This window comes from Filicampus tigris, chromosome 7, assembly GCF_054856515.1.
Source record: "Filicampus tigris isolate MCC_2025a chromosome 7, RoL_Ftig_1.0, whole genome shotgun sequence".
In the NCBI taxonomy this organism is placed as follows: Eukaryota; Metazoa; Chordata; class Actinopteri; order Syngnathiformes; family Syngnathidae; genus Filicampus; species Filicampus tigris.
This window is the reverse complement of record NC_141223.1, coordinates 7,442,796-7,462,181: the sequence shown is the minus strand read 5'-3', so window position 1 is coordinate 7,462,181 and position 19,386 is coordinate 7,442,796. Positions and strand designations below refer to the sequence as shown.

General features: G+C 41.2%; 3 protein-coding genes across 10 annotated transcripts; 1 reads left to right on the top strand and 2 right to left on the bottom strand.

Annotated features, from left to right (window-relative positions):
• Positions 1–603: 603 nt before the first annotated feature.
• On the bottom strand, positions 604–5,781 carry grk7b (G protein-coupled receptor kinase 7b). Of its 2 annotated transcripts, none has more exons than XM_086036498.1 (4): positions 5,047–5,781; positions 4,521–4,958; positions 2,965–3,236; positions 604–1,756 (listed from the first exon to the last, which is right to left on the bottom strand). In XM_086036498.1, exons 1-4 carry the CDS (start codon positions 5,641–5,643, stop codon positions 1,429–1,431), a joined length of 1,635 nt encoding a protein of 544 aa, XP_085892624.1. In that variant the 5' UTR covers positions 5,644–5,781; the 3' UTR covers positions 604–1,428. The 2 variants fall into 2 exon arrangements, with proteins under 2 accessions (XP_085892624.1, XP_085892625.1); XM_086036499.1 differs by having other exon boundaries at positions 604–1,722.
• Positions 5,782–6,413: 632 nt separating this feature from the next.
• Positions 6,414–9,257, bottom strand: rnf7 (ring finger protein 7). The gene is made up of 3 exons (XM_086036755.1): positions 8,960–9,257; positions 8,818–8,865; positions 6,414–6,919 (listed from the first exon to the last, which is right to left on the bottom strand). The coding sequence occupies exons 1-3, from the start codon at positions 9,123–9,125 to the stop codon at positions 6,801–6,803; spliced, it is 333 nt and encodes a 110-aa protein (XP_085892881.1). The 5' UTR covers positions 9,126–9,257; the 3' UTR covers positions 6,414–6,800.
• Positions 8,261–18,388, top strand: LOC147144612 (transmembrane protein 255B). Of its 7 annotated transcripts, none has more exons than XM_086036748.1 (9): positions 8,261–8,347; positions 11,986–12,125; positions 13,077–13,139; positions 13,742–13,831; positions 14,057–14,137; positions 15,203–15,288; positions 15,395–15,554; positions 16,190–16,294; positions 17,198–18,388. In XM_086036748.1, the coding sequence occupies exons 1-9, from the start codon at positions 8,263–8,265 to the stop codon at positions 17,306–17,308; spliced, it is 921 nt and encodes a 306-aa protein (XP_085892874.1). In that variant the 5' UTR covers positions 8,261–8,262; the 3' UTR covers positions 17,309–18,388. The 7 variants fall into 7 exon arrangements, with proteins under 7 accessions (XP_085892874.1, XP_085892873.1, XP_085892879.1 ...); XM_086036747.1 differs by having other exon boundaries at positions 15,200–15,288; XM_086036751.1 differs by lacking the exon at positions 8,261–8,347 and adding an exon at positions 8,442–8,520 and having other exon boundaries at positions 15,200–15,288.
• Positions 18,389–19,386: the final 998 nt, after the last annotated feature.

The window sequence follows — 19,386 nt, the reverse complement described above, 5'->3', positions numbered from 1 at the left end:
ACATCTTCCACAGCGGGATCCGAGCACCTTTCCAACCGATGTTGAGCAAGTTGCGTCTTGGATTTCCATCGGAAGCATGCGCTAATCTCATGACAGTCAAGCACCAGTGCAACCACTTCTCGGCTTTATAAGGGTCACCCCCTCGCAGGATTGAGCACTACATGTGTTTGTGCAACATTTGTTTTAGTGGCTTCAGTTTTTTGGATTCCATGAACACGGGGGAAGGACGATACGCTCTAATATTGAGCAGGCTATTGTGTTGGCATTTCTTTCAGGTTGATTGGTTGCCTTCTGTTACATCATTAATTAATAAATTGCATTATTTTTTCAATTATTATTGTAAACCATTGTTGGGATATGCAACACGGCATTGTATTTTATTTGGTGGATGAGGGTAAGGATATTCATAAATTCTTTGAACTTCAACGTACTCCTTTGAGTTTCAATTGAAATTTTATTACTTGGGTTATCTTTGTCTGATATTTACAACTGTTGGATGATCTTACTATGAAAACTATGCAAAAACTATGATAAGAACTATGCAAAAAAGTAAGTAAGGGTAATTACTTTTTCATGGCACAAAAGTAAGAAATTACACAATGCTAAGATTAACATTTATTAAATGGACGGACATACGTGCATACATACATATACAGATAACATGCATACATAGTATCAAAACAAGGCATCAACATGGTATTACACAAATGCAAAGGAATGCAAATTTTGGATTTAAAGAAGCAATTCAATGCTGACCTTAACCTTTGTCTGTGGAACTATTTTATGGGTGTCTGGCGGCATCTGGTGGTTAAATTTGTTACTACACGCCACCAGAGGTGGGTAGTAACGAGTTACACTTACTCCGTTACATGTACTTAAGTAAGTTCTGGGAAATTTTGTACTTCTAGGAGTAGTTTCAAATCACTATACTTTTTACTTTTACGCGAGTAGATTTGCGAGAAAGAAACTGTACTCTTACGCCGCTATGTTTAGGCTACATTGAACCCGTTACTTAAATGCCCTCGTCTCTCTCTCTCTCTCTCTCTCTCTCTCTCTCTCTCTCTCTCTCTCTCTCTCTCTCTCTCTCGCTCTCTCTCTGTCTCTCAATATATATACTGTACATATAAAAGGCAATGTTGAAGACGCTGGTAAAAATGCATTTACCAGAAGTGACAATAATTGTATTTAACCTACTGGCACATTAGTGATTGGAGATGCTATGCAAACGTCAATCAAATGAGAATGGAATTGTAATCTTAATATTATTATGAGGTAGGCAGATTTATTGTATAATTACTGTAGTTAAAACCAGCACCATCATTTCAAGCATTCCAGGGTTGCGTTGCTTATCCCCAGGTGTCAAAAATGGGGCCCCCAGATTTTGGTGCGACACCCCTTCTCATCTCTACTCAAGATTACATGGGATGCTTATAAAATGACACATGTCTTTGATTTCCATGCCATCACTTGGTCATGGCCGTTCCTTTCTGGCCTGTTGAGCTCATCGAACAACCCACTGTCAATCATCTCTTTCTGCCAAGAGACTGCTACTGCACCTGTGCTGAATGCCTTGAAGAAGGTTTCATCCTTGGCATCCAGTTCAATGTCTCCGACTTCTGAGCTGTCGTTGAAGCAGTCAATGTCTTTGGCGTACACCACGTTGGGCTTGGGCACCCATGGGGGCTCCAAACGCCGCGCCTCCAGGAGATGGAAATTAATGCTCTGGAAAAATTGGTGTTTTCGTGGGTCATCACCTCTAGTATGAAAAATAAGAGGTGGGAGGGCAAGGTGATACAATACAGTGATAGCAACAGTGAGGCAACATGCAAAATACTAGATGTCTGGAAATTTTTCGTATTTACACCTGTCCTCTGCCAACAACGCTCACTGGACATTTTATTAATGAGGAAATCAACTCAAACATATTTTTTTCAAGAATGAGAAGAACGCCCACTAGTTGAAACAAGGCAATACATGTCATGTGTCATTTTCCAAACCGCTTATCCTATACAGGGTCGCGGGGAGTTGCTGGAGCCTATCCCAGCCGTCAACGGGCGAAGGCAGACTACACCCCGGACTGGTCGCCAGCCAGTCGCAGGGCACACATAGACACTGTCGCTGAGCGGGAATCGATCCCACGCTGCCCGCACACAACTCGGGCGTGTGTACCACTACACTATCAGCGGACCCAAGGCAATACAATTAATATGAAATATGAGTTAAGCAGCAAAATCCACCCCTTTTTAAGCCATCTGAGGGGGCGGCCATTTTGTCACTTCTGTCAACTGAAAATGACATCACAACTGCTCAGGGATCAGGTAACGACCAATCACGGCTCAGCTTCAGAAATCAGGTTCACTAGTTGGCATTCGGATAAATATTGCCATCTGAGGGGACGGCCACTTTGTCACTTCTGTCAACTGAAAATGACATCGAAGTTGCTCAGGCCTCAGATAACGACCAATCATGGCTCAGCTTCAGAAAACTGGTGAGCTGTGATTGGTCGTTACCTGAGCAACTATGATGTCATTTTCAGTCGACAGAAGTGACAAAATGGCCGCCCCCGGAGCTGGCTAAAAACGGGTGCAGTAACTCTTATTCCACAAACGCAATATTTATCAGAATGCATTGTTTCAACTAGTTTGCCTGCATAGGACATATTCTTGAAAAAAATAGGTTTGGGTCAACTTCCACTTTTAAGAGATTTGAGCGCCAAACATCAAAATTGTGAGGTAGACATGCTAACCACTAGTGTAGGCTACCTTGCTGCCTAAAATAATCAAAGAAATGTTGACATCACTGTTACACCTTACTAGCTTGGGGACAAGTCGGTGTATTCGTTTTGAGTGTTATTAACTGAGTTTTTAACACCTTGATAACGCAATGATAAGTTTGCCTTGCATCGACGCTAGAGTTATGGCAAAAACACAACTACCTTCATAGAGACTCATGCTTTGCACTTACTGGCACCCAAGGCGATGCGCTACATTTTTCTTAAGGAGACAACAGACGACCTCTTTGGTAGCGGCGTCGAATCCCTTGTGATGAAACTTGCACAGGTCTTCAAGCGTGCGGCGGGCCACCTCGCTCTTCTGCACCTTTTCGCGGAAGTCTCGAAAAGGCAGGCGAGCGGCCACCATCTCGTAGATGCTGCAGCCGAGCGCCCACCAGTCCACCGAAGTGCTGTAGTACTGCTGCGTCAGGATCTCGGGGGCCATGTAACCAGTTGTACCAGCCTGAACAAACAGACAGACACACACACACACACACGCACACGCACACACACACAAAGGCGATATTGTGAGGTGGAGCATTGCTATACCTGTACATCACGTGACACCAAGATTGACGCGAAAGTCAGGCAGCTTTTAATAGGATTAATATGGGTCATGCTCTATAGTGGTTTTCTGTCAGCACTAGACTGAGAGCCATGATTTATTTCTGGTAAACCCTTTGCACGAAGGGATGAACACACATGCTGAATACTGGGATAAGTACGCTCTCAGAAAGAAAATACTATTATAGTCGCTGTATAGTAGCTTTTCAGTAAGGACGGAATGGGAATTTAATACGCATGGCATGCTTTTAGTGTTCACAAGGACAGTATACGGATTTGTTTTCAAAAACATCCACTTCTGTTTGCACATGTTCACGTTTCAGGCTCCAAAATGCAGAATGGGGACACATTATAAAGACATTCTCCCTGGCTCCTTATACTTAATATTTGTTGTTTGGGGTAAACACTAGGAATAGAACGATTATCGTCTCCGAAATTCGTTTTTTGACGAATGTCGGCATCAGCCTTTAAAGAAAAAAAAAACAAAAAAAAAACAATCTGATGGCCAATGATAAATCAATTTAAAACTTTATTAGCTTCAAGGAACTATTTACTTTCATTCTGCTGATCTGAGAACACTCTGCGCTTTTTGCTTTTGCTTGAAATAATGGATGGAAAACAAAAATAAGTGAACTTTTAAAATTTCTGTCATTTTGAAATTTTGGAGGACTTTATTTACCGTAGAAAACTATACGGGAGCTATTGTACATGCTGATGACACTGAGAGCTCCATTTTTGTTAGAATTTTACAACAAAGATGTATATTGGCAAACATGTATAATAATAATAATAATAATAATGTTTCAAAAAATTGCATTATGCAAATCTGAAAAATTGTTCAATAAACATATCCTTAAAGGCATTGCATCAAAGGTAAGAGTTTTAATTTGGGGGGGGATTTTGACGCCAATATTTTTATTTTTGATGAAAATGAGTATCGGCTCCAAATATGGGTTATCGTCCTCCTTGACTACTAATAATCGATATCGGCCCTGAAAAAAAAACCATACTGGTCTATCTCTAGTCAACACAATGAAACAAAACAAAACCAACACTAACAGCTTCACCGAAACGCAACAAAGCAGATGTAGTAAACAAAGTAGTACTCTTTTTAGGCTTTGCTGATTGCCGTGCAAAGAGTTTCAAAGTGCAGGTCAAGCAAAGAATAGGCCGCCAGACTGACCTTTTGGCAGATCGTTTTCCCATTTGGCAGTTCGACAGCCAGCCCGAGGTCTGATAGCCTACAATGGCCGCAACCGTCCAGCAGCACGTTCTCCGGCTTCAAATCACGGTAGACGATGTTCAAGGAGTGCAGGTGAAGGAGACCCATGGTCATCTGGGCTGCATAGTAAACCACACGATCCATACGGAGGCCGCGCTCTCCCAGTTCATAGATGTGGAACCTGAGGTCTCCCCCGTTCATTAGGTCCATGACCAGACACAAGTGGGTGTTGTTGTCGTAGGCGTAGGCCAAGTTCACTATGAAAAGACTGTTAACCTTCTCCAGGATCTTCTTCTCCTGAAGGGCCAACCTCTCGCCAGCTTTCTTCTTCAAGCGTCTCTTATCCAGTTTCTTGCAGGCGTACATCTGTCCTGTAGTCCTCACCTGCACTGCGCACACCTGCAATACACAACACTATTATTCATATCACAATCTGATGCTCTACCGCTCGAGTCTACCAGGCAACCGTTTCACTTTTGACACCTACCTCGCCAAAACCGCCTTTCCCCAATGTCCGAAACTCATGAAAGTACTTATCGCTAATCTTCTGTTTCTCGTACTCCTTCCACTGCAGAAACCTGAAAAAGAACGGACTCCTCAGGTACTCCGAGAAAGGTTTTCGTCGCAAGAAGTCTTTTGTGGCTTCTCTCATCTGGCTCACTGTGGACTCATCGAAAGTGTTGTTTGAGAAGCGCTTGCCTGTCTCCACTGCGTCTCCTTTGAGGAAAGACAGAAAACTCCTGGACTCAGGGTGGCAGAACTTAGCCAGGAGCTTCTCCCTGGCCTTTTCTTGGATACCATCCACAGCAAAGCTCCATCGCCCCAGCTCGTCCAGGAACTCAATGGCGGCGGCGTACTGGGGGTTACAGCTGAGGAGAAACTGCCGGAATAACTCCCTGCCAATGGGCTGCTGCTCACAAAGTGACTCGTACTGATTCCCGTCTGCTTCTTGCAGAGTTGTGCAGCTCTTTGGCAGGGGCAGAGTCAGGGAGAGTCTTTCCTTGCGCAGCTCATGGCGGTCCAGCCGCTGAGCTCTGAGGTAGGCTGTGTTGGCCACCAGTTCCTTCACCAGCAGGTCACTCATATCGGTGGCCCCACCTGTAAACTGTGGGGCCCTGCTACGATCCTCTACATGGTCCAAGTACCCAGAGAGCACCCGCTAGCATCCTTCCAGTCCTGACACATCCCTTGAGGCATTAGAAGTGCCACTATCCTCAGGGATTTGCTGGCCCCGAGGGAAAGCAACTTATGTGGTTTGAACTTAAGAGGCTTTCGTCGGGCCTATTTTTAGGAGGCACAAAGTGCTTGTGTGCGTTTAGTGTGCTGCCATGTCACGTCAAAGGTGGCAGGACTCAACCACAAGTTGAAATTAAGTCTTTCAATTATCCAAGTGCCTCTTTAACAGTGTTAATTAAATATGTTTTCTATATTATTAACACAATGTTTTGATCATTGAAATATGTTGAACTGCTAAGCATGTTAAATTGATTTTTATCATGTTTGATGAACACGAGGTGAAGTGGGCCCCCTAAGAATGTGGCCATCCATGCTCCGGTGCTTTAGCAATGAAACGGCAACACACGACTTGAAAGGCGAGTTTGAATCTGGGGCAGAAAATAATCCAATTATATTGGAAGACAGCAATCTAACATTACAGTGTGCTTTCCTGTTCTAGACTGTAGAATAGGATGTTCTTGTGATGTTCTGTCATTATTTCAATTTCCAGTTGTGTCATTAACTTGGTGGCATATTAATAAATATCATGCTAATAATACTTAAACATAAAGTGGGTAATAATACAACTTTGATACTATCATAATCACCATAAAAGTCGGTAAAAAGAGGCAAAATTCATCAATTTTATAGACCAACTTTTATTCCTAAAAATTACAGTCACATATTTAACATGTGGCAATCCCCCCCACACACACACACACACACACAAAAACTGTAAAGCTAACAAGTAACCACACACTGCAAAGTGTCATCCTCTTTGTCCTTGTGACTCTTCACCCTTGCACATCAATCGTGAACCACGAGTCAGGGTATGTGTGGCGTCCACCTGGTTGGTTCATTGCCCGCCTCTGACACTGGGAGTACTGGAACATGCAATCAAATGGCCAAGGCGAGGTTGTAGACGGCGGCTCTGCACGGGGCGTCGCAATGATCACGACCAGATCGGTGTCCACCCTCGGGTGCGTACAGGTGAAGTCTGTGAATCACGTCGCCAAGGTGCTGGCCTTATTTGCCAATTCTCTGAACCACCCAGTCCTGCTGGCAGAGGGGGCAGCGATTGTTCTGCTTCACCCAAAGGGACATGCAGCAGTTATGGAAGGAATGGTTGCACTCTCCCCAAACAACTGCAAGACAGGGGGAAAGGTTGGATATTGAGCTAAACAGTAAAGGAAGAGATATACAAAGTATTTTAAAAGAAAGTGTAGGAAATTATCATCAGGCATCTATACTTTCGTCAGGCCGGAACTATAACTACTTCCTGCTTCTGTCTAAGAATCATGGGAAATGTAGTCTTTCAGGGTGTCACAATATCGTCAATATCGTGGTATTAAAACTACCACAATATATCATCAACATCACGATATTAATAGCAGCAAATCTGTTTCAAAGCCCAAGTTGTTTTCCATGTGTGCAGTTCCAGCCCCCTCTGGTGGTTAGTTTATTAATACAGTTTAATTTGATGCCACCTATGTTTAAGACCCACGCTAACCGCCATGACTGGCCAAGTGAATGCTGTTATGTACAAAAACAGAATATTGTGATGTTTTTTTTTATATGAGCTCTTTTAATGTTTTCCAATACCGCAAGCTTTTATACACTATTGTGAGCTTTTCATATATCGCCAACCTCCCCACAATATCGTGATGATTATCGTATTGCAAGGTTCACATCATGATATCATTGTATCGTGATATCTGGATATCGTGACATCGCAAGTAGTTTTGCCTAGCCTATGTGTTCCTGTTGGCTCAGTGTTGCAAAGTATCATGGTCTGTGCAGTTCACAATGCTGTGTTCGGCTGAATCAGGCGAAAAGTAATGTTTTTTGACGGAGATATGCTGCTTTTGATATCGTGACATGATGATGACGATATAGTGTAAATTTTAATATCGCGATATCGCTGTTATCGTTACATCACTACTAAAAAGCAATAATAGTAGTCTTATATTTATTTAGAATTTGATGTACTTTACATTTGAGCAAATCAATCAATAAGTGTTTCATTTTAGGCATTTATGATGCAAAAAAGCCTTTGATAATCTTCAGTCAATCAGTGCTGAGGAGCCAGAATTGGTTTATGTTGCCAAGCAGGATGTTAAGCTGTGGTTCTCACAGGGGATGTGGGAGAGCCCACCCCTCATAAGAGTGGACCCCTCCGAATTTAATTGAAAGTTATGCTGCTATTTTTTTATGAAAGTACAGTTTTTACCAAAGTGGAAAAAAAATGTTGAAATGTAAACAGATGCATGTCTGTTGTTATGCTTTGCCGTTACTTGAAAACATTTGTTTTGTCTTCTTTTAAAATTATATTTAACAGAAAATACTTGTTTTGTCAACCATTGTGCGTTGGCAAAAAAGTCCTATTCACAGTAAAATATTTTGCAAATAAAACAATTCGAGTCACTGTCAATCTTTACTTCATACAAAACTACGACATGTCAATTAAGACAACTGTTCATCAGCAGGCATGGTCTTGCTGCACCCCCTTCATGGTGCAACCAAATCATGTGCTCGTGCGACCAGCTGGGACTTTTGGTGGCACCCGGTGAAAGGTTTGTGTAGATCCATGCTTACTGCGTCACTTAGTTGTGAAAACTCTTCTTAATTTGTGCCTGCGTGACTTCTACTGCCCTCATTGGCCAAGTTGCGCACACCAGAAGGAGCACAAAGGCTGGAAGGCATTAATGGGACCAACGTTCGTTTCAATGAGCTTGGTCACAGATGTGTACGTAGATCGAAATGGGGCTGATCTATCACTTACATACGGCTGAAGTAACGTTTTTTTCACAGTAAATTACTCTAGATATTTTCCTTAATATATTACTCAGTAATATTGGTATGAAATCTATATTCTTAAGACAAGTGCTGTTCGTAAACTCAAACTGTCGTATGTCGGGGACGTAAATCGAGGACTCCCGTACCTAATATTGTGCTCATCCCCTGTACATCTTGAGGCTTAGTCGCGATAGCTGTGAAGCAGCTAAACATTAACGTTTGTGTTTTGCAGCTGACTTTAGCTTACCAACACAGTCCTCTTGCTTGTTTTCCGCCTGGCATCGAAGACAAGCATCTGTAAACGGAGAAAGGGGGTTACATTTGCCGTAAACGACCGGCATTTTGATGGAGAGCAGCTGAGCTAAGCTAGCTAGCGTCGACATGCTCACCCATCACTTGCACCCGGCAAATGGCGCAAGTATCACATTCGACATCCCAACTCCACATAGCAACGGCGTTCCACTTTTTTAGTGAAAACATCTTATCACCGCCCGACTTGGAGCCAGAGGAGGTGTTGTGGGAGAGAACAATTCCGAGCTCGTCGCCGTCATCCATATCTACAGCTCCACAGCGGTTAGCTTAGCAGGCTTAGCTTGGACACCCAAAATGGACGAAAAAGGCGAAGGTCCAACTGCCTGTAACCTTCAACGCCGTTAGAGGGCGCTACGGTCTAAGACATGTGGGTCAACACTCAGCACGTCCGCCATATTGGATGTGTCAGATCTGACCGTGAACTAATTAAGTCATCGGAGGGAGCTTCATAAAGCCCAAATCGCTTTCGACAAAGTGCACAAAGTTAATGCCTTTCATTCACCCATTCACACACAAAGTAATATATTTGGGAAACAAAAGCAATTTTTTAGTCTGATGATTATAAATGTTTGACTTCAATATTTATCATTGTAACATTGTTATATACATTGCTATAAACACTAGTTGCAAGCATAAGAAAATGCACGTTGCTTTTGGCGCCTAGCTGTTTCCCAAACATTTACACACACTAATATAGTTGGGAAACAAATGAGCATTAATAATAAAAATTTACTTCTTCACGTTGCTTGTCCTTGGAGGTTAGGTTGTCTGCCAGCAGTGTTAGGGTCACACCCAAAGCAAAACAAAACAATACAAAACAAAACAAAACAAAACAAAACAACAGCAGAGAAAAACATTTGATTTCCAGGCTGTCATTGAATGTGGCCAGAAGCCGACGCATCACCACTATGCATGCTGCTGCCATTAGAGGCCGCTATGGAGTAGTCATTGACTACTAGTCAAATAACTACAACTTCAGCTCTTGCAAGCTATTAGTCGTCATAAAAACTCGGCATTGTATCTGGCGACATCTGCATTTCAAATAAGAGGATTTCATTTTAATATGACTGCAAGGGTCCAGGGAGCGGTGGTTAAACCTTTGACGAAGAGCTGCGTAACAGGTAATCTACAAATGCGAACGGTTGAGTGAGGAAAAGGGATGAATTCCCTCACCCACTGACATCGGTGGAGAATTAGAATGGAATTTAAAAGCAAGGTTGTTGTTTTTTTAACTAGATAATTGAATGATAAGGATAAAGCAATTGCCTTTGGTGGTAAACTGTGAGTGGTGAAATGAAAACTTTAACCCCCCCCCCCAAATAATCCAAATACAAGTTTTCTGAAAACAATTTTTCCCCGTACCCATTTTTGCTTTACCTCACACAAAATATTATTTTGGTATTGAACCAACATGTGACTAATGTGACGTGAAGCGTATTCTACAATTAGATGGCAAAACATGAGTGATGCATTCCATACACGAACTATTCATATATAATTAAGGATTAGGTCTTCATAAGGATTGGTCTTCAATCTGGAATGAGTGTTGCTCTGTTTGTATTATATATCACACCATACTTTTCATTGTACACTGACAAAAAATGATGGTTGAATTTACTCAATTATATTTCGTCAGGTGGTTACACAAAATAAAATCATCTGGATCCAGATCATTTTTTAGTAGATGTAGAGTCTATTTTTAAAAAAATATTTGGATTCAGATGATTATATTTCGGTGAACCACTTGAAGAAATAAAATTGAGTAAATGATGCACCGCATTTTTTTCAATGTATAAAATCAAGTTGAAATACCTAACTGTGGGCATTTCAACTTTTTAAGTAAATGTTTGCCATGTTGTCATACATTGCCACATTCTATTAGCTCAGTAAAGTTTATGGTGTTAAAATATCTCAAACACAATCATCCCTATGCCCACAAGGAAATCATTATTTAAGTTGTTGTGTAGGGAAATAATTGTTGACTACGTTTTTAAATGTTGTTGTACTGTATATAACATGATGTCAGCTTTTGGAAATTGAGCGCCATAGTTCCACGCACACCTCCACTATGGTGTACATATAGAAATAGGTGTTAAGCGCATTCAGCAAGAGACTCTACTGTCCCTTTGAAAGCATATTTAATTAAACAATTAATTAATTCATTCATGTAACATTTTCCCATGGAAACAAGTATTGCAATCCTGTTGTTTTTCCTAAACTGAAAACAGATTAATCAACAATCACTTCCATGCGAAAATTCTTAATGACCAGTCAATCGAGTCATCAATTATGATGCCAATCAGCAAAGCTGGCTATTTGGCAGTCAGGAAGAAGTATGTCCAGTAATAGAGTTTTATATGTCCCTCACACTGGATACATCAGTAATAAAGCCCTTCCATATGTCTAGTTTTGCAAAGACGAGATGAGTGTTCCTCTAGAGAATTAATGTAATGTGCAGCTATGTCTTCTTGGATGTAGACATGAGACATGTTGAATGAGTTACATGCATGCCTCAGCGCTATACCATCTCTGATCTTTTCTTTTTGATTTTATCAAACATTGACTAATGGCTGTGAAAGTGGACTTTCCTTCCTGATGAGACTGCATTTACATCAAAGGAAATTGATATTGAACATAGGTAGTGCACAAGTGGTCAGCACAAGCGCCTCGCAGTTCTCAAGTTGGGCGTACAGTACGCTTCCCGACCGCGGGCTGCCTGTGTGGACTTGGCACGTTCTCCGTGTGTTTGCGTGGGTTTTCTCGAGTACTACGATTTCTTCCCATATCCCGAAAGCATGCCTCTTATTTCCACTGAAGACGCTGCATTTTGTGTGAATTGGATTTTATGGATGGTTTTGTTGTTTTTCCATATGTGCCCTGTGATTGGATTGACCAGTCCAGGGTGTACCCCAAGTCATCTGGGATAGTCTCCAGTTCACCTGTGGCCCTAATGAGTATAAAACCATATTGAAAATGGATGGATGGAGATTATTAAACTTCAAGACGCTTTGAAGCAAATAATATTTGCTGCTAAACCTTTAGGCACTTGCAGCAAGTCTGTAAAAAATATAATTGTGATGACTTCTTCCTCTGTGGCGTGTAGCGATGATGCTGAAGCTGAGGCGAGCTCTGTGGCTGACACTGGGCATGCTGTGTCTGTCCGTGCTGCTCGTGTTGCTGGGAGTCTATACAACGACACGCTCACAAAGCCTCAGTGTCAGCGGTTATATCTCTGGAGTCCTTGTAAGTGGTTAATAATCTCTTCTTTAGTTCAGTGATTGATTTTATAAGATGTTGACAAATTCTGGATGAAATTCTAATAATGTGTTTGTCAGAGCTGGGCATTTTACTACAAATTGAACCTCCGTTATTTGTCATCAATCTGCAGCGTGGGTGACCTTCCGTCGTCCGTCATTCGCCTTTTTTTCTGGGGGTAAAAAAATTATATATACCGTTGAAAATTAGAGGCTGGTCCGCCTGCGATTCTGACTAAACTTTCACTATAAACCCCCCGCCGCTGGATGATATTTGAACTAAGCTGGTCCATCACTCAAATCTGTCCCCCAAGCAACAACACCTCACTATTTTCCAGAGCTGGGCATTTTACTAAAAATTGAGTGTCCATTATTTGTCATCCATCTGTAGCGTGGGTACCCTTCCGCCGTCCATCATTTGCTTTTGGTTTGGGGGGGAACAGTACCCGCCTATAGGACGGTCTACCTCTGATTTTAAACGGGCTTCCGTCAGCGATTCCGACCGCAAACTTACATAGCAACCCACGGCCGATATTTGAACAAAAAGAGTAACTCACAGTGACTCACAGGAAGCCTGTTCACATCCTGGTCCCTCACTCAAATCTGTCCCCCAAGCAACAACAACTCACTACTGTTCCTACAGACTACCGACAGACTACAGACGAAAGACGGATTAAATACATGGGCTTCCGACTATGCTTAGTTCGTCTATTTTAAAATTCGTCCCGTCATTTGTCAACCGTCAGCAAAGCGGGCGTCCGTCATAGGCGGATAGACGGACCGGTCCGTCACATAGACGGAATACCCAGCTCTAGTGTTTGCCATTTTACTGAAAACCAGCAATGAACATGTGGTAGGTTAATTGAAGACTCCAGACTATTGTCTATTGTCTATATATGTGTAATATTGTCTGATGCCTATACCAATTTGTTTTCTTCAGCTGACCTTGGGATCCTTCTTGGGACTTCTGGGTCTCTGCCTTGAAGAGAATCGCAAGCAGCTGGTAAGTTCTCATGCTCTCCCTCTATTGCACACACGCATTCCAAGGGGTGTGTGTGTGTGTGTGTGTGTGTGTGCATGGTGTTGAGTAGCACTTCAGTGTATCTACCCAACCAGATTGTCTGAGGCATTTGTGATACTTGCAGCATGACTCTTCATGCCTTATTCAATAATATGTAATATTGATACCTAAAAAGTAGAACACACAATTTGTCATTGCCATGGCAACCTCAGAATTGTCTGTAACATTGGCAGTCCAATCCTGACACCTCCTATGTTTTATTTGTTTATTTATTTAGTTAATTGTTATCATTTTTATTATTATAAATCTTTTTAATCGTTTCTAACAAGAGTCAAGATACTGTACAACCAAATTATGTCCTATGTTGTTTTAACACAAGGATGCTGTGTGGGGCTTGTACAAATGAAGTGCACGCTAAATTATATCAGATATAAGCACATTTCAAGACCAGGGCGTAGTGCGTTTTTGCTTTGTGTTAGTGTTCAGCATGAATTGTGTTATTTAGTTTAGTTACGATACTTTTCTGTATCATTGTCTAAGTGTGCTTCATTTATAAGCAAATACTTTTATTATGCTTCTCTCAGCTGACTACTGCAATAGTTTTCCTCAGCTTTGGGACAATCGCTTCTTTTCTGTGCCTGGTGATCGACGGAGCTTGTGTCGCCTTCAACATGGTGAGTTGCCTCACACTTGCATCTTGACAGATGACACTGGATGATCAAAGTATTTGTAGATCCTCAAGCAAGAGAGAGGGGGGGGGTGTGAGGGAAATGATACAACAATGTGTATTGTGTATAACAAGAATATACTTAAATATATGTGTTTATATACATAGTTGTTTCACATAGAACTTGTTGAAAAATTCCACCCAATATATCTTGATATTCAACGATGTTTAGGATGTGCGCCCACTGAAGGCAGGACGGTGCCAGTATTACAGCGGTGGCAGCAGCTACATCTACGGAAATGTGTACACTCCCGTGAGTACATTTGTGTCCACAGTAAATGCACGTATTGGTTGAGTGAGTTTTTACCAGTCAAACTTTACTAGAATTGATCAAATATACTGTATTTCCCACGGTGCGTTCAAATACATTTGGGGGTTCAGAAAATGCATTCCGTCGGACTGACGAAAGGTCCGTCAGCCCGTCACTGGTTCCGTCAGTATTTCAGGCCTATTCCACGTGGGCCCAGACCGCCCCGCGTCGGCGATGGCCAATCGGCGTCGAAAAAACGTAATTTCCACGTCAAACACCGGCGCCAGACAAGCTGACACGCAGGCAAATAAAGGAAAAAAAAAGAATAAATAAAAACAACAGACACACACCAATGCGCAGAATGGTGACTAGTGAAATAAAAACAATATGGGACACGTGTCATTGAGGTCTGTGGGACTGAAAGGTATACAACACTGTTTTATTTATTTTTCTGCATTTTCCTGCGTGTCAGGTGTGCGGCACATGCGTGTGATATACGAGCGGTAAGTCCGTTTCTCAACGCCGTTTGGCTGTCCAACTCGTCCGGACTGGGCCGGCTTGAAATACCGACGGCAACTCACTGATGGACTCACCGGACTGACGATGTCCACCTCTGGAAAATGTCAATGCTTGTGATGGAGAATTGTGCGTGTCGAGGGTTTGGCCTCAAACTGTACGTTTTGTAATGACGACCCCACCTGCGCTACAACGTAGACCTGCTTTTAGCTGGGCAAAGGTCTCGTTTACTTTCTGTCGCCAAACTGTCAGGTGTGCCGGAGGCATGTAAATGAAAACGCCCTGCATGGCACAGCGCGGTCTCTCGAATTCCCAAACACGGTAAACTAGACTTGCCCTTGCACGAAAACGAAGATACGCTAGTTTTTGCGCCTGACTGTGAACATATTGTTAATTAAATACCTTTTTGGTAGTTTCGGTCCACAACCGAACATTAATATTACTTTTGTAACGGCAGAGTATTTGATACATATCCTGTATGGGATATGATTATATTGTGCAAGGTCATAACATTGTGGCTGGTCATCGTATATACTTTACACGTATTAGCAGGTGTCGTGCTGGAGTCTGAAGGAGTCTTGTAACATGACAGTACGAAGCGGGACCTGCTACTGCTGTGACCTGTACGACTGTGCCAAGTAAGCCAGGACATCTCGGTACTGTTTATTATGTTATCACAATTTCAGCGAGGGCTGTTGTCACTTATCAGCCTCCCCGCATTCAGCTCCTCATCTTGTTTTGCAGTGGTGATTACCTCAGTAACTACTACGAGTTTGTTGGAGTGAGCAGTTGTGAGGAAGTCGTCACTGTGTACGTTTTCATCTGGATTCTCGCGGGAATTGATTTGGTGGCCTTTTTCATGGGAATACTGACCACAGCTGTACTAGGTAGCATCAAAGGCTCGGTAAGACACACTTTACAGTACTTCATGCTTTTATACTCACTGACCACAGCATTGCAGTAGCTTCAACACGAACTGTATCGGAATTAACGACCAATCATAGCTCAGCTTCGGAAAACAGGTGAGCCGTGATTGGTCGTTGTCTGAGCCCTGAGGGTCTGTGATGTCATTTTCAGTCGACAGAAGTAACATAACGGTCGCCCCCTGAGAGGGCTAAAAACGTGTGGATTTTGTTGCTTAACTCCTATTTCATATTAATCACATTGCCTTGTTTCAACTAGTGGGCCTGCATCGAACGTATTCTTGAGAAACATATGTTTGGGTTGACTTCCTCTTTAAGAACTTCAGATACGTGTTTAAAAACATCCTCTGGTAAAAGTACTGATTCAAATACTAATACTGCATCTATGATGTAAACACAACAGTTACTCGATACAGTAGATGAGTAAGAGTGGGAAACATTCAGCTTCACACGCTGAACAGATCATCACCATATTTAATGATAAATCAAGAATGTATTGTAATGAATCAATAAGAAGATAATGGATTGACATTTTCTTTGTCTGTCATGAGTTTTCATAGTAAAGTACACTTATTGTCGTTTTCTGTGTTATTATTATTATTATTATTATTAACAGAGAAATACCAAGCTGGGCACAGAACAAAATGGGAGTGCAGCATACTTTCCGACTGCTCCTCTACTGATGGATGACAACGCAAACTCAAACCATCACATCTACCCAGTCAGGATATGATGCAACACACACCCACAGACACGCACACACACCCACTCACACACGCAATGTGGTTCAAAACTCCTTGATTTGTTTTGATTATGTTGTCATTTTTATGACTATACTGAATTCGTTTGTTGTTATTTTTGGTTTTTGATGTTGTGAGTGACTATACATGTTGCTTGAAGACAAAATCAACCCAAACATATTTTTTTCAAGATTATGTCCCCAGCAGGCCCACTAACTGGCATTCTGGTTAATATTGCGTTTATGGGATATGAGTTAAACAGCAAAATCCACCCCTTTTTAGCCATCTCTGTGGCGACCATTTTGTCACTTCTGTCGACTGAAAATGACATCACAACTACTCAGGGCTCAGGTAATGACTAATCGCGACTCAGCTTGAGAAAACAGGTCAGCCGTGATTGGTCGTTACCTGAGCCCTGAGCAGTTGGGATGTCATTTTCAGTCGACAGAAGTGACAAAATGGCCGCCACAGAGATGGCTAAACACGGGTGGATTAACTGTTATTCCACAAACGCAATATTTATCAGAATGCCTTGTTTCAACTAGTGGGCCTGCATAGAACATATTCAGGAGAAATATGTTTGGGTTGACTTCCTCTTTTTACTACACTGTGTAAAAAGTAATAAAAGTCAAACAGTAAATTGCAGGACCAATACAGTTTAGCAGGATTTGTTTGGTTAGGATTTGTTTACAGATGAGGATAGCGGAATTAATTTTCACGATGACATCAGCAAGGAAGTATTGTAATGACATCCAGAGATACCCTACTGACAAACATTTAATAATGGATGAAGACATTTGCACACTACTCTACTGTATATATTGAAACAAATGAATTGTTTTTCTAATCTGCGTGCTCTCATTCTACGTGTACTGCTCATCTAGGGGAGCTACATGTTTTTCCCCTCAGAGGAGGAAAGGATATCATCGTCGAGTCCTCACACCTACCCTCCTCCTTTCGCTCCATCCAGCTGGCAGCATTTCAGGGTCCAGTGAGTCCTTTCCTGATGATCTCCACCGGAACTACTTAAACTTTGACATCTCAGCAGAAAAGGAATGGGGCGGTCAGACAAAGGGATAAACCTGTTGTCACTGTTGAGTGTAAAGGCAAGAAGGGCCAAAATAAAAACCAAGCGCTTTGCAGCAATGTATCGATATGATAAATATCCATAGATGGAAGTAGATATGTTTAATGTGAAGTCCCTTCATGCTTCCATGCTGTCGCCACCATTTGTATTCAGACGTTTAGTCTTTAAAGTGCAGTATAAAGCCATACATCATGTCAAGGAAATGTAATGTACTATTTAGATTTACTCCTGTAACTTTGCAGCTCTAGAATTATAAAGAATATTTGACATTTCTATCACAATGTACTGAAAAACAACGGTAAGCATTTAAATGTAAATGTTCATGTTTTTCTTTCAGTTCATAAAATAATTTATAACCAATTACATGTAATCAATAACTACCCTTTCCAGTATTATGCTATCCTGCAGAAGCAATGTCAGTTACAAACATGAAAACTGTATGACTCCAAATGTGACATTTGTCACTGCCAGAGCTTTAGCCAAGCCTGTATATGCACAGTACAAAACAAAAAAATATAGAAATGTAAACCACCACCCAAGGCTCACACTAATCAATACATATTGCTTTGCCTGTACACCTCAATTTCATTTTAAAGTCACTTTGTAAAAAGACGACTTTTTTTTCTTCAAATCGCAACGACTCCCTTTCCGACCCTCATTGAAATCAATTATAATTCAGATTTAAATAATATGTTCCTGTATCAAATTATCAACCACCATAAAACCATTATTCACTGTTGTGCAAGCAATGTTTTAGAACCTTTTAACATTCTTAAGTTAGCTTGTTTTTGTTCCTAATTTGCACAGCTGACTTTGCATGTGCCTTCTTTCTATTCTTATTCTTTTATTATTATTGACATGTCATAAGACTAACTCTTATCACTTAAAACTTCACACCTACACCTGATGTCTATTGCACATTGTTGATGTTCTTCTTTTCACAGCCAACCTGTATTTTATTTTTCTTATTACCATTTATGTTTCGTGTTGGCCCGGAAAAAAAGTCTTAGTTGTAAATGTACATTTCACTGACAATGATAATAAAATCGATTCTGATTCTGATGACGCTTTTTCGGGACGATCGACCGCTGGAGAACGATGGAACGGCGAAATTTACTGATGTTACGTTTTTACGATTACGATTTTTAATTTTTTTTTAAATGTACTCACGATTCAGTTCAGCTGGGAACTCAGCTAATGCATATGTGTATATATGCGCGTGTTAAAAAGAATCAAATATGAAAATTGCCATAGTGTATGTTTTGTTTGAGGATGGACTATATTGAGAGGGACACTGCAACTACAAAGGTCAGAATCCAAAGTCATTAATAATGTATTTAAATACCGTGTAATTAAATGAATGATAAGTAATATGCTATAATCGAAAGATGATGAGTCCGTGGGAAGACTGGAAAGAGAGACAAAAATAGTGTGAACAACAAGACCACGAGATGTACGTGTACGTGCCCCCTTGTGAGTCAGACGTCTCATTTTTGGGATAGAAGCGGCTTAAAAAAAAAAAGTTAATTTGCTCATTTGTGAATGACTTCCCAGAATAGAAACAAGTCTTTTTTTTCATGAATTAAAACTATTTGTTGAAAATTAATTCTTAATTTTTTTTCTGGTTTAAAAAAAGGTTGAAGAGTCATCATGCATGAGATCACGACAGTTGTCTGCATATATAGCAAGTAATGACAGCCATAGGAGTGTATTATTTTTTTGAGACAGCAAAGTATCTGATGGCCCTGTAAGGCTGCTAAAGCATATGCTAATCAATTTCACATCAAAGCGTGTTGACTTGATCAATTTACTAACCAGTGCATACCAACTATTGACCACAAAACTACTTGTAAGTCAGTGTCAAAGACACGATTGTGTTTGACTTCTGAGTTTTCAGTTGTTGAAAGTGTCGAAGTGAACTCAAGAGGGCATTTCAGACATTTTGAAGCATGTGAAACAAACGGAGTAAATTAGTTCAATGAAAAC

Excerpts from the sequence above, each read along its gene's own strand:
- grk7b (XM_086036498.1), bottom strand. The coding sequence starts at position 5,643 with ATGAGTGACCTGCTGGTGAAGGAACTGGTGGCCAACACAGCCTACCTC. Across the intron at positions 4,959-5,046 it reads GGAAAGGCGGTTTTGGCGAG|GTGTGCGCAGTGCAGGTGAG; the intron begins GTAGGTGTCAAA and ends TGTGTATTGCAG. Across the intron at positions 1,757-2,964 it reads GCGCATCGCCTTGGGTGCCA|AGGTGATGACCCACGAAAAC; the intron begins GTAAGTGCAAAG and ends TTTTCATACTAG.
- LOC147144612 (XM_086036747.1), top strand. The coding sequence starts at position 8,263 with ATGGTCTTGCTGCACCCCCTTCATGGTGCAACCAAATCATGTGCTCGT. Across the intron at positions 12,126-13,076 it reads GTTATATCTCTGGAGTCCTT|CTGACCTTGGGATCCTTCTT; the intron begins GTAAGTGGTTAA and ends TGTTTTCTTCAG. Across the intron at positions 13,832-14,056 it reads CTTGTGTCGCCTTCAACATG|GATGTGCGCCCACTGAAGGC; the intron begins GTGAGTTGCCTC and ends AACGATGTTTAG.
- rnf7 (XM_086036755.1), bottom strand. The coding sequence starts at position 9,125 with ATGGATGACGGCGACGAGCTCGGAATTGTTCTCTCCCACAACACCTCC. Across the intron at positions 8,866-8,959 it reads TTGCCGGGTGCAAGTGATGG|ATGCTTGTCTTCGATGCCAG; the intron begins GTGAGCATGTCG and ends CTCCGTTTACAG. Across the intron at positions 6,920-8,817 it reads CAAGCAAGAGGACTGTGTTG|TTGTTTGGGGAGAGTGCAAC; the intron begins GTAAGCTAAAGT and ends CCTGTCTTGCAG.